Source organism: Centruroides vittatus, unplaced genomic scaffold (genome assembly GCF_030686945.1).
Source record: "Centruroides vittatus isolate TY-2023 unplaced genomic scaffold, ASM3068694v2 contig_1476, whole genome shotgun sequence".
NCBI classification, from domain to species: Eukaryota; Metazoa; Arthropoda; class Arachnida; order Scorpiones; family Buthidae; genus Centruroides; species Centruroides vittatus.
The window spans coordinates 606,458-619,809 of record NW_027120915.1 but is presented as its reverse complement, the minus strand read 5'-3'; the positions used below and the strand labels follow the sequence as shown (position 1 = coordinate 619,809).

The following is a 13,352-nucleotide window of genomic DNA, read 5'->3' as shown; positions in this document are numbered from 1 at the left end:
CAGCGTGTCTCCGCTCGTACACGGTTCACTATTGTCAAAAGTCACTAAACTCCGTTACAGGTCCGTTGAAAGAACCCCTTACGGCCCTTTCCTTCCGATCGTACCGAGCAGTACAGTTCTCAAGTCCTTCCCAGCCAACAAGCACTTTTTTAAACGAATAGCCTCCAGTTCAACTGATGAGGGATTTATCGTTATGTTGAACAGCAAACAAAAATAAAAACAAAGTCTGTAGTGAACTCTGTTTACGACGTTCAGAATCTGCAAAATAAAACGACTGGCTCGTGTGGGGGTCGAACCCACGGCCTTCGCGTTATTAGCACGACGCTCTAACCGACTGAGCTAACGAGCTGCAAATACCGAAATCTCGCTTCCATTACTCTCCACTTGGGTGACATTTAATACCTCGCTACATCGCAATGGCAGTAAATAATCGCGAGCGATAGTCTCCGAAACGATAGCATTGCTAGCGGGATATTCAGAAGGCAAGCGTGTGTCACGGACACATCTGAACATCGATGTTTGGCTGGGTATATTCGGCGCTTTCTCCTGAGGTGACTGCGCTAAACATCAAACATCCCGCTAGCAAACGCACCGAAATCTCGCCTCGATTAGCTTTCGACTTCTGAATCGTATGATTTCAACAATAGAATTAGAACAATAAAATTCAACAATACTATTCATTGTTGCGTTGTATTAAAATTTGAAAGATTTCTAAAACTTTTCGTAATTTTTTCAAATAAAAATATTTGTTGATTTATTACACTAAATTTTGTTTAAGAAACAAATATATATATATATATATATATATATATATATTTTTTTTTTTTTTTTTTTTTTTTTATATATATATAATATGAAATGAAATTACATTTTAAGATAATAGAAATCAAATGAAAATGGTATTTGATTTACAGTGATAAATTGTTATTAACATGAACTGCAAATTAAGATAAGATTTATGACACTGGTATTAATATCATAAAACATATATTTATAGTTTAAACGTAAACTACACTCGCTAAATTAAATATCCTCTACTCGAAAGATTGCTCAAGGGTTGTGTTGCTTTTTTCCATTTTTCAAATCCAAGTCAGTTTCATATCTGATCTTTCATTCAATAGATTTCTATTTATTCAATATTTTAATGCCTACTTTCTAATTTGTTTCGAAACTATTTTATTTTTCTCTATGCGCAAAGTATTAATCTTTTATGAACTCAAAGTAATGCTTACTAATTAAAGTTTTGTAATATTTTTTCCTGTTTTCTATTTGTTGGAAAGTTGATTTTCATACAATATGCACAACGGCCAGATGGCCGATTGATTAGGTTAACCGCCTATCGTTCTTAAACCCGGAATGAATCGAAAAACCACGAGAATTTTTTGGGAGGTGGTGTGTCAATACGCCATATTAATGTATATATTAGATATAAGTTTAGTTTTAAGTTTTTTTTCTGCTTTGTTCTTCCTTTTGTTTTCTCGAATTTTCTATTAACATTCCTTCCTGTGGGTGGGGTAACCCTTTCGTTAACGAACCACGTTAACAACGGGAAGTGAAGTCCCTGAGGCTACTAGAACGATAAGAAGATTCATTCTTGACTCTCGGTGAAGGTAGATGTGCGAAAGTTACGCTCCTGCTCGTCGTCTAGAAGGACAAGGGGTGACGAAGGTGGCCTACAGAAAGAGAAAGGACCCCGCTAACGTAAAAAGAAAGAGACAATGTCCCTTGTATAAAAAGAATCTTCCAAGAAATCCGAAAAAGATCAGCGAGAAACGATTTAGAGTGGTTCCCCACCAGAAGAGCATCAATGCCAAACAGAGAACCCGAGTATTCCTTATAACCTACTCTATCGTAGTAAAACTTCTTGCTATTCTTCCTTTCCTTTTTAGTTTATAATTTAGTGTAAGTTAGTCGTAAGATTACAAGTCCGTCTTTTCTTATTTGTCGCTAGCGCGTTCTTTTGTTCTGTATTCGCTCGCTTCCTCACCGCAGTTTTAGATATTGTATAACATTAAACCAGTTAGGGACTTGCGTTGGAACAAACCTAATATTTTCCAGAGATATTTGCAAGTTTGAATTTTAAAAGTACATTTTCTGTCACTCTTAGCCTAGGGATACGATGGGAATAAGTTTGGGTGGGGGTGTAAAGTTAAAGTTTTTAACCGTTAAAATAAAATACTCGCAAATATTTTTATAAATTTATTTTGTTCCATCATAATTTCACAATTTCTGCTAAAACCGAACAAATTAATTATTAATCCAGACAATGAATTTAAAAACCGTTTTGTCCGGATGAAAACCGGCCTGGAGGCAACACTAGGGGTAGCCCATTCTAGGCGAATAATCTGGAAATCTGAAAGAGAAATTGTTTATTGAAAAACAATGAAATACCCGTTTTGCCAAACATCATCTTACAATAAATCTTCTAAATAGCTATATGTAATTTTCTATAAATTTTAAGTACTTATCACACCACAGTTTCAATTGGAAAGCTCACTGAGATTTTATTAAACCAAAAAACCATTTTATTAAACCATTTGGTTTAATAAAACCTCAGTGAGCTTTCCAATTGAAAACTGTAATGTGATAAGTCTTAAAATTTAGAGCAAATTGCATATAGCTGTTCAGAAGATTGATTACAATATTGGACAGAAAACAAATAATTATAACCATCTTACGAGTAGTGATTGTATATAGTAACAATGAACTTATTAGCCTACACAGGGTGATAGGCAACTCTAAGTACAAGCTGATACTAAAATTTACATATTGTACAGTATAATGTCGTCATCATTTTATTTCTGAGTGGACATAATGCTATTTCAGTACAATTAATTATAGTTCTAAAGGAACTCATTACAAAAGCAAACGGTACTTACTTGAAATATGATATATCTGTAGTTTTATTAGTGAATATCGTAGGTTTTTTTTTTATTTTTTATGGCATCCACGGATTAAAAAAATGTCCAGAAATGAACTGATAGCTCATTGCAAGTATCTTGTAATGATTTTAACAGTTAACATTTATAATTCATCAGATATTGATGAAATGGATCTCGCAGACGAACTATCTGTTCTTTGTACCTTGCTTCTTAAACAACTTATTCCTCAGGAAGTCCTACAGCTCATTACTGACTTATACTTCGGATCTAACATAAGAATTGCTCTTAGGATTCTGTTAATGTTCCCAATAACTGTTGCCAGTGATAAAAGGTCGTTTTCCAAGTATTTCTTGTGTCAAGAATGACACAAGAAATACTTAGTAGTTTAGCTATGCTTGCAACAGAATAAGATTTATGCAATAAGATTGATTTTCAACAAATTAACAGACTTTGCCGAAATAAATATCAGGAGAAAGCATTTTAAATTTGTGATTTATATTTTCCAAAATATTTTGTATTCTTGTTTGTATTTTTACGTTTTGGTATTTCTTTTCTTCGATAAACAATTATTTATTTTACAAAATAAATAATATTTTAACATTTAACGTGCTTGTGTTTTTGGGTAATGTTATTTTATGTATGGAGTAAATCAAATCTTTCCATTAAGCCAACACTCTGATATCTCCATATTAACCTTAGATAGATAGATACTGTAGATGGAATTTTGCTTACTATCCGGGATCCACCAGTATGGGTGAAGGTATATAGGTGAAGGTATCTTTATCAAGAATATAAGTAGCTATTTCAGATCGGGGCACGTCCTCCACGTGATAAAGATATTTTTTATTAACTTTATTTTCATTCGATTATTAGACTTGTTAACGGATGTTGTCGATAGTAATTTTAAGGAAATCAACTTTTAGTTAGAAACAATAAATTTAACACTAAGAAAAGCGTTTATTTATTTTAAATATTATATACTTCTGAATATTAATCCTAGCAGCAAATAAGCAACAATTTAAAACAATAAAAAAGATATTTAAAACGCGTTTTAGTCATTTCCTGTTTCCCATTCAGTTATCTTTAAACAAGTAGAATTCCTTTAACTGTTAAGACGTATTGTAACTATTACGTATTGTAAAACTAATTATTAAAATATGATGTTAATAAAATTTAAATTCAACGAAATATACTTTAAAATTTATCTTCTATTGGAAGGAGATAATAACCGTTAAGACGATTTAGAATGATTTTCTAATATAATCAAATCACAGTTCACAAAATGCTATTCATCATTGAACTTTGCAGTATGCAAAGGATTTGAATTAATTAATTTTTTTTTTTTCGTCAGAGAAGTAATTAAAAATTATCGTTTAAAAAATAGCGCGATATTTCACAAAAGAATACAGATTACAATTTTATAATTATAATTTTCTGTTTTTTATTAATTAATAAATAAATGTTATATATAAGTAATAAATTATTTATTTAAATTTATGTAAATATTTCATATTTATTCTATTTCTGAAAAGAGAATTCTACAATGATAAAATATTTTATCTTTAAAATTTTGTAAATTATCTATTTTAATTAATGTATACGATAAATAATAATCTTATTCTAGAATTTAAAATATATATGAAAAGGCTTTCGCTTTATCAGTTTGTATCGTTCTTATTAATAATTCTCCGAATTTAGTCTGACAAATGTTCTCCTTGCGAACGTTTCCTGTTTGCATCCGGTAAAGAAAAGGAAATCATTATTCTCCATTTCCACTATTGAAGTAAAAACGACAGAATAAAGAAATATGTTAAAAAGGATTTATTTAATATGTCTTCTTCTTATCCCCGTAAAACTGCAAGGTAAGACAATTTTTAATGTAATTAAAACACATTTCTTTCTTTTAATTAACATAAATAAATAAGTATATAAGGAAAAACACTATATATTAGTTTCCTCATATATTTAGCTATTTCCTACGTGTATGATTAGTTATTTGTGTTTATACGTGCTAATTATAATTTAAAAAATATGCGTAAATTGGTTTATAATGAATAATTTGGTCTTTAAAAATAGAGGAATAAAACGTATATCATTAAAATTTTTAAAAAAATACGTATATTCCACCAACATAATGGTCTCGTGTTAAGCTATAGATATACTGTAGCGTCAGAATATTGTACTGTATTATTAAATTCATTCAATCTTTAATACAATGTCACATTAACCTGCATTAATTTGATTTAGTTTATATGATAGTGATATCAGAATTTATTATTTAAAAATACTATATACTAGATGAATGTACCAAGATACGCACTCATATATATTACAGTACGTACAATATGTATATTTTTCTTCGAATAAATCGTATAATAAGAATTTACCTGACATCCGTATTTATGTATGAACTTTATATATACAGGGTGGAGTTTAAAAGATGAAAAAATACCTTATATATAAAAGTATATTATATATCATATAATATATTTTTATTTTTATTTTAAACTCTTCCCGACCTGTGGACACTAAGAAGGCTTTGTTTCCACACCATCGTGGGTTCGGCTAAGCCCATAGTGGGGTGGCCGGGTGGTGAGAACCAAAGCTGGGCATACCCAACACTGACCGCCCATAGAAAATTTATATAGGAGTTGCTTGTCCGAATTCACTCCCAGGTCTCTTAGAGCGGTGGGCTGACGCCTTCACAGCCTTGGCCATCCGGCCGTCTCAGTTTATAATAATACAGAATTAATATTATCGAACTATCATGTTTATTGTAACATATTTACTGTTAAAAATAAGTTTCCTATCATAATAAGAAATTTATAATTTATATTTTTATTTCTCTGTGAAAGGAACTACAGTATTATAACATGCAGTTCTATTATTTGACTTTCGTACACGATTTTAGTAATGCGGTACGTCTTAAAGCCTGGCTATTTGTATATATTAAAACAAAATAAAGCATTTTAAAATGTTATAAATTAAAAAAAAAATAAAATAAAATTTAAAATTAATTTAAAATGTCCAAACTTCTAGTGGCATTTTTGCATTTAAAATATTTTGGATCTTGAGGGATAAAGCAAATTTGATATATCTAACATCAAGATTAACACCGATTAGAAAAAACGAAGATATTTTTAATTGCGACTTCTCGAGAGAAGTTAGTGAACACAGAGATAAAAATCGCCTTGACTCCTGCAAAACATATCAGCTGCTGTTAACAGTACGGCAGCGGATACATTCGTAATGCGTAAACAGTAATTTAACTAGAACCGATATTAGGATGGGCGAAATTAAACTCTGCAAATTTACATTCACTTCACAAGCGATTCGGATGAGAATTAAACGCTTAAATATTGTATATACGTGTATATAAATGCGCTTGTCACATTCAAATCTTTTCCCTGCATTTATTTGATTTTTTCTTAATTCGTTTATTTACAAAGGGATCCGGGCCCATTGGACTTTTTCTCGGTTACACTACTTTACTTAAATAGGAAAATAGTTTTTAATCTGAATACGAAATACTTTCTTTATTTTAATTTTAAAACTACAATGGTATTTTCAAAATCGATTCTCCATTCGATGCTCAGTAAACCGATTGTTCAACATTAACGATTTCATTGAAATTTAAGTCACTAGCAATTCAATTGATCAACTAACGAATTGCTGGATAATTTTCTTTAGGATTATTTAGAATATTATATTGTATCGATAGGAAAATCACATGATATCGGCGACAAAATTTGTTGCGAAATGGGAGGATGTTATGTTGAAAATAACCAAACTTTTAAATAACTTTTTAGTCGCCATTATTTTCCCTTTAAATATAATTATTTATTGTTTTAAGTTTTCGTTATTCCTTAAATAATATAAAAAAATACCTTATTTAAATAAATAAAAAAAATTATTTTCAGAAAATGAAGAACAATGTGAGCCATCATTTGCTGACGATTGTTTCGGAGATATAGAAAAGACATTAAGAGATATGCTTGATGTAAAAAACAATGTTGCAAAGAGAGTAACATATAATTCTTTGGATGAATTTTGTTGGTAATATCAAATCTTGATTTAAAATAGTTTTAAAATATTTAAAATTCCTGTTTTAATATAGGCCTAAATATTTCGAATATAATCGGAAAAGACGTTTTTGTGTATGCTTTAATTTAGGGTATTAGATGATGCTTTGAATTGTACCAGTGACATTATAGATTCAGACTGTTCTTCAGATGAAGGCCGAGATCAATTCGATTCTTGGTTGGAAGCTCTTCGTGCTGCCTACTTTTATGTGTGTGGTGGTGATTCACTCGAAGATTTGAGCGGTAAGTTTGCTGTATTATTATTGTTATTACTATTATTAACTTCAAAGCATAATGTGTTAAAAATGTTAAAGTTTGATTTTAAAAATTATAAGATATTTAATCATATAAATCATATAATTTTGCTTTCTACAGAAATTTTTAGAGGTATAGCATGTTGGAACATCGATATATTTGTCAATTGCACAATAGCAAAACTTCGAATTGGACACGTTGAAGATTTATTGTATACAAATTTAGATTTTTCAGAATGCACGTAAGTTTCAATAAATCAATAACTTTTACTTTATTTAACTGATCATTATAAAAATATAATTAATTAATTACATTAAAGTATTTAAAATTAATATAAGCAAAATTAATAAGTGTAATAATACAACGAAATAATGCACAGTTAAATTTGCGTATAGTAAATGATGTAAAGAGTTTATACAATGAAAGAGGAAAAAGTTACATCATTTGTTCAGTTTTCCTTGATAATTTCATAATGATTGTGATTACTGGAAATTTTGAAAAAATTTATACAGTATACAAAATTAGATAATGCTTTCTAGCTATAAGTTCTCTACGGATAAGTTAAAGTATAATCCACTGTATTAGTTGTCTGGAACCAAGAGATTAGTATTTTGTAGATTTTTTAAAATGATAAATCGTTAATTCACACCTGGAAAAAAACATCAATTTGTAGAATCAGTTCTATAAAGCTAATATAGCTTATTTTTGAATGCAATTTACACCAAATCTTGTGTTGAATAGGCTCATTCCTCTTGTTCGGCGCTGTAGAAATAAATCTAAAATAATGTATTTTGTTCTAACTTTCTATCTTATGTTTTTTTGTTCGTCCACTTAGAATTCAGCTTTTCAATGATTTTATTGTAATTTAAGATACTCGAAAAATGTTTAACTTATCGTCAGAATTGTTTGTTCGTGAGAGGTATTCGTATTCTTTAATAATCTAACTTTGATAGCATTTGACATCTCAGCTTAAACTTTCATGTTTCCGTGATCATTATATATCGAAATAAAAACTTATTACTCTGCTAATTGTAATGTTTCTTAACCTTAAAATTAGACCGGATGCCCGAGCGCCTAAGATGTCAGCCGACTGTTCTTGGAGACTCAAATGAATCCGAAAGGGTGGAAATGATCTTCCCTCATATGTTGGGTCCTGTCCCTCATTACAAACCGCCCCATTGTGGATTAAGACATTGAATCACGATAGGTTAAGATAGGCTGATTTAAAAACCCTCTTAGTGCCCATGGAGCGAAAACAGTTTTAAAAAATCCTTAAGATTTAATTATACATACACTCTGTTATGTATATTTTATTAATTTTCCTAAAATAATCTTTAGATTTTAGTTTTGGATATCAATATTTTTTTTAAATAGGCTTTTATTTATTTGATTATTAAGATATTTTATTATTTGTTAGGAAAATTTTTCTTATATTTTATAATTATCAATTATTTAATGTCAAATCTAAATCGATCTTCAACGTTTGGAATATCATAAAAACTTATCTCTCTTTGTCTCAACATCTTAATAACATTTTTATTATAATTTTATTTGTTTCCTTGCAGAAAATTAAGACAATCATTTTTTCAATGCAATCAAATGGCCAAGGTATCATCTTGTCGAGAACAAAATAACGTCGAAGATAAAGTTCACGAATTACTTACGACATTTTTGGATGCTTCTCACTGTTCTGGTCAATCGGTTATAAATTCTTTCAAGTACTTAATCATTCTTTGTGTATGGTATGCTTACCTGAAAAGGTTAGGTTAACAAAGACTTTTCAAAAATGTAAAATTATTATAATGTTTGTGATAATTTAGAATTCATTTCTCTCTGTTTAAAATTCATAATTGTTTTCAGTCAAATGAATGTAATTACGACATAATAAATAAATTATAAAAGTTTTAAAATACGTTATTTATTCTTAGTATTATAAAATATATAAAAGATTAAAATTTTAAGCATCATAAGCATAATATTCGAATAGTAGTGAATTTATTAGACGGCTATAAAACATTTAAAATTATATTAAAAAATAATCTTCATAAAAAGATAAAGGTTTTATTCTAAAAACAAAATATCATATAATTTGTTTTTTAAAAAAAGAAACGTTGCTAGGTTCAACAGGATATATTTTAAACTTAACAAATGTTGAAGGCCAGTGAAAATAGTAAAAGCTGAACATTTTTACAGCATTTCTAACGTTTAAGAGTCATGTGTAAAGCTAGGTTTATATTAATATTTTCTCACGTACTGCAAACGGACGAAATAAATAATAATAATTAATTTGATTGATCGAACAAACCGAAGTTCGGCAATGATTGAGATATTTTCAACTCCTAATGAATCGGTCGAACATTCGCCGATAGAGATAAACTGGCAGTTCGTATCTACGTCATAGCGGTTTGTGTACTAATTTGAATCCAGCTTAATTATAATTAACGAAAGATATATTCATTTTTATATTTATATGCGGAATGATCATATTTTCAAAATAGAAATGGGGACAACTAAAATTCGTAAGTGGCTAATGTTAAAAAAAAGAAAACATATAAAAATCGAATAATTATCTTAATGTACTACTTGCAGTCATCATATTAACTGCAAAAATCGGAGTATTTTACCTTAAAGTGAATTAGAAATTTAATTGCGAGTAATGCCATTTTATAATGCCGTAAGTTAATATGAGATGGCGTTATAAGCGCGTGTATGTATTTCTTGTGTTTTTTCGTATAAGAAAAATCAACAGTTAATTTAATTAAAATTTTTAAGCCGAAACTTAAAGGAGAAAATAACTAAAAAACTGATACAATGCTGATAGAAAACGAATGATTCACAAAAGGCTTCCATAAAGAAATGATAGCCTATTTAAAACAGTAATATAAAATATTTAGCCAAGTTGGTATGGGAATACATCAGTTGCAAAAGATTTCTAATTTTGATAATCTTGCTTATCATGAAGTTCTTTTCAAATTCAAATGTATGCAAATACAAATCTATATGTTCTAGCATGTTCTAGCATTCATATAGCATGTTCTAGCATTCATATCATTTAGCATGTCATGTTTCATATAATAGCATTTTTATTTCCTGTGAAATTCATTTTATGAAATTAATTTACCTATATCTATATTAAGAGCATAGTATCATAAATTTATACTTACACAATTACTAATATGATCAACAAATGGCTGCATATTTTTTTTTTAAATTGAGGAATTTACAGAAAAAGAAAGTCTACCAATATTTCTAAAATTGAAAGGTTTGGAAGTTATTTGGATAGAAAAGTTGCATTTGTAGAAATTGAAGTGAAGTTTTTAAAATTTTTGTGTTAGTCAAAAGTGAAATTTAGTGATAGAAAAGCATCTTTTTCTGTTATTACCCATTCGTTTCACTAGTCTAGACGATTAGTTCTCGAGAAATCCTGCGAATAAACATTGGACGAACAAACTGAATATAAAACTTTTTAAATCAAAAATTGCATTAACAAACTTAAGATTATTATTGAAAATATTTAAGTGCGTTAGGCCTACTTATATTTTCTAATTGCTTATGTAGTTGAACTTGTCTATCTCGAATCTCACGGAAACGAGTAAAAAATTCGAGATAGGTTTCGAGATACAGACATTCCTACACAGTAAACAGTAATAGGTTTTATTAGCGGTATGTAATTTTATTAGTACAATTGCAAGTATAGTTTATACCTGTATATGAGTAAATGAAACATATTTAACACATCTTAACGAACATAATCCGTTCCAAGACTTTGTTCTTTGTCCAAACTGTTCGTTAACCGATCACCCACTGTACCGTATTGTAAGCATTAATTCTCAACTATCGTTTATGATATTAAAATGTAGTTTTGAAATGTAGCTTTGAATTTGTGACTGACGCTTCAGTCCGTAATTTGAGATATAGAGATTTTGGGAGAAAAATATTTGAGATAAACATAGAAAATATGTTGAATTTAGGTCGAAAATGCAGGGAAAAAATTTCAAGATAAAGAGGTTTTTGAGATAAACAGATTCAATTGTATTTTAAAAGTAATATTATTAATGTTGTATTTATATTAATACATTGTTAAAGATAAGCACTTAGGTAATGAGTGTTCGAATTTTTTGCTTTGTATCATGAATTATTTTAGCGTTTGTTTATTTCCATTGTTTGTTTGTTGTTTTTACTTTCGAAAAACACATCTGTAACACTGGGATGAATTCCTAAATCTGATAATATAAACTGATGTAATTTTTATTCTGGAGATATTTAAATTAATCGGTTCTTAAGCATTAGTTCGTTTCTACGTGTCTCTTTATATAATTGCTTATTCGAAAATTTTGAAACGTGGATATGAAAACAAAATTCAATCTCAAAAAAAGAATAGTAGTAAAAATTAGAATAAATGTATTTAAATTATGGTAATGACTTATGTGTTGATATGTATATTCCGATATTAATGAAATTTTTATACGTTTTGATCTTGTCTTATAACTAGATGTCCGTCATCTTGTTCACTAATGATTGTCTATCGCAATTAACACAGATCATGCTAATCAACAGATCTATGTTTAATGTACCATTTGACGAAAAAGTGTGAAGATTTGCATTGTCTGCAACTGACCTTTCTTCATCATTTTGTTAAATATTTAATAGTTATTACGCTTAATTCTATTATATTTAAGCAATTTAAATATTTTTATCATTAAATAAAAACATTTTATTTTTGCAAAATAATCAAATTATTTAAAATCCAATGTTGGATAGGTTTGTCAAAATATTGAAGCTATATTTTCTAATTCGATTCTTTAAATATGAATGATAAATTAAACGAAATAGTTATTATTTTGTTTAAAATTATGTTAAAATATTCAAAATTAATCATTAAATGATATTTTTTATTTATGCATCAAAGTAATTATTTTAAAAATAAATCAAGTTTATAACTACTGTAGGGGAAAAATAATCGGAATAGAGTTATTTACAAAACAATTTCTTAAAATTTCTGGACGTATTGACATAATGAACCACTAAGGTAATTACAGTAGAAAATTTAGTCCCTTAATCAAAATATGATAATGGGTTTTCCAATGCTTAGGGCCTAACCTCACCGCATCCATGATGGTATAGGAATTTAAACAAAATTCTACAGATTCCATTTCCTTTTCTTAAATTTCTGTTATTTCTGATTCTTCGCTTTCTACTGCTTCTGCTTTTTTATTTAATGATTTCGAAATATTTAGTACTTTTGAGACATTCTTGTAACATTTTTAAAAATAGATGCAGGAGTATTTTCATGAAACAAAAAATATTTGAAATTTTTGGTATTTTTTTAATGTCTCTTCTTTTTCTTTTTTTTTTTCTTATTTTTTGTAACTCTGTCAGTTCTACTTAAATGTTTATCCGCCACGAAGGAGTGAACTTTAATAAATAAATTTGGAGAAATCTAAATTTTTTAAAAATATATTTATCTACATACAACGAAAAGTCTAAGATTGTTTGGTTAATTGTAATTAAGTACAGAATAAATACAGAATGAAAAAAATAAGCAAAATAAAATAAATTTTGTTAAAATTGGGCGACGGATTACCGAGTTATCGCCATATTTTATGCTATGATGTTATTCTGTACCACGTTACTTTTTAAGGTTGCCGATTACTAGCAAGGTTGAGGCCGAAGTTTTCAACGCGAAAACGTATACGTCGGACGTTCAGCGCCGTCTTCACTTATCCGTCCCTGAGATCGTTATCAGAGGAGAACACTCTCTCTACGCTCAGCGGGTTGCCCAAGTGCCTAAGACTACCGTATTATCAGTCTCTTGCCCTTCTCCCCGTTTCTCTCGTCACTCTTACTATTTAAAGAGTTTTTAAAATTTGGACGACAACTTCCGACCAATCAGGATTCTTCATTTCATCGGAAGCTTTCCAAAACGTCGAATCTTCTCCCGACGAAACAGCTCATCGTAACGTCCGTCACTTGTTTACATTTTTTTCTAGTAAGCTAACATGTGGTAAACACACTGCCGCCCACACACAAGTCCCATAAACAGAGACGCTACACCCTTTGTCTCCCCGACTGTTTACAAACACAACGCCAGGTGGGACCAATTAACAAGGTCGTGTCGCCTTAACCCTTACTC

The 13,352-nt window shown here is 29.2% G+C and overlaps 1 protein-coding gene and 1 non-coding gene across 2 annotated transcripts; one reads left to right on the top strand and one right to left on the bottom strand.

The window, feature by feature from the left end:
* Window positions 1–275: 275 nt before the first annotated feature.
* TRNAI-AAU (transfer RNA isoleucine (anticodon AAU)) lies at window positions 276–349 on the bottom strand. The gene has a single exon. It is a non-coding gene; the product is annotated as a tRNA-Ile (tRNA).
* Window positions 350–4,591: 4,242 nt separating this feature from the next.
* LOC136968426 (uncharacterized) lies at window positions 4,592–9,123 on the top strand. The gene is made up of 5 exons (XM_067262449.1): window positions 4,592–4,744; window positions 6,803–6,938; window positions 7,056–7,207; window positions 7,340–7,460; window positions 8,785–9,123. Exons 1-5 carry the CDS (start codon window positions 4,690–4,692, stop codon window positions 8,987–8,989), a joined length of 669 nt encoding a protein of 222 aa, XP_067118550.1. The 5' UTR covers window positions 4,592–4,689; the 3' UTR covers window positions 8,990–9,123.
* Window positions 9,124–13,352: the final 4,229 nt, after the last annotated feature.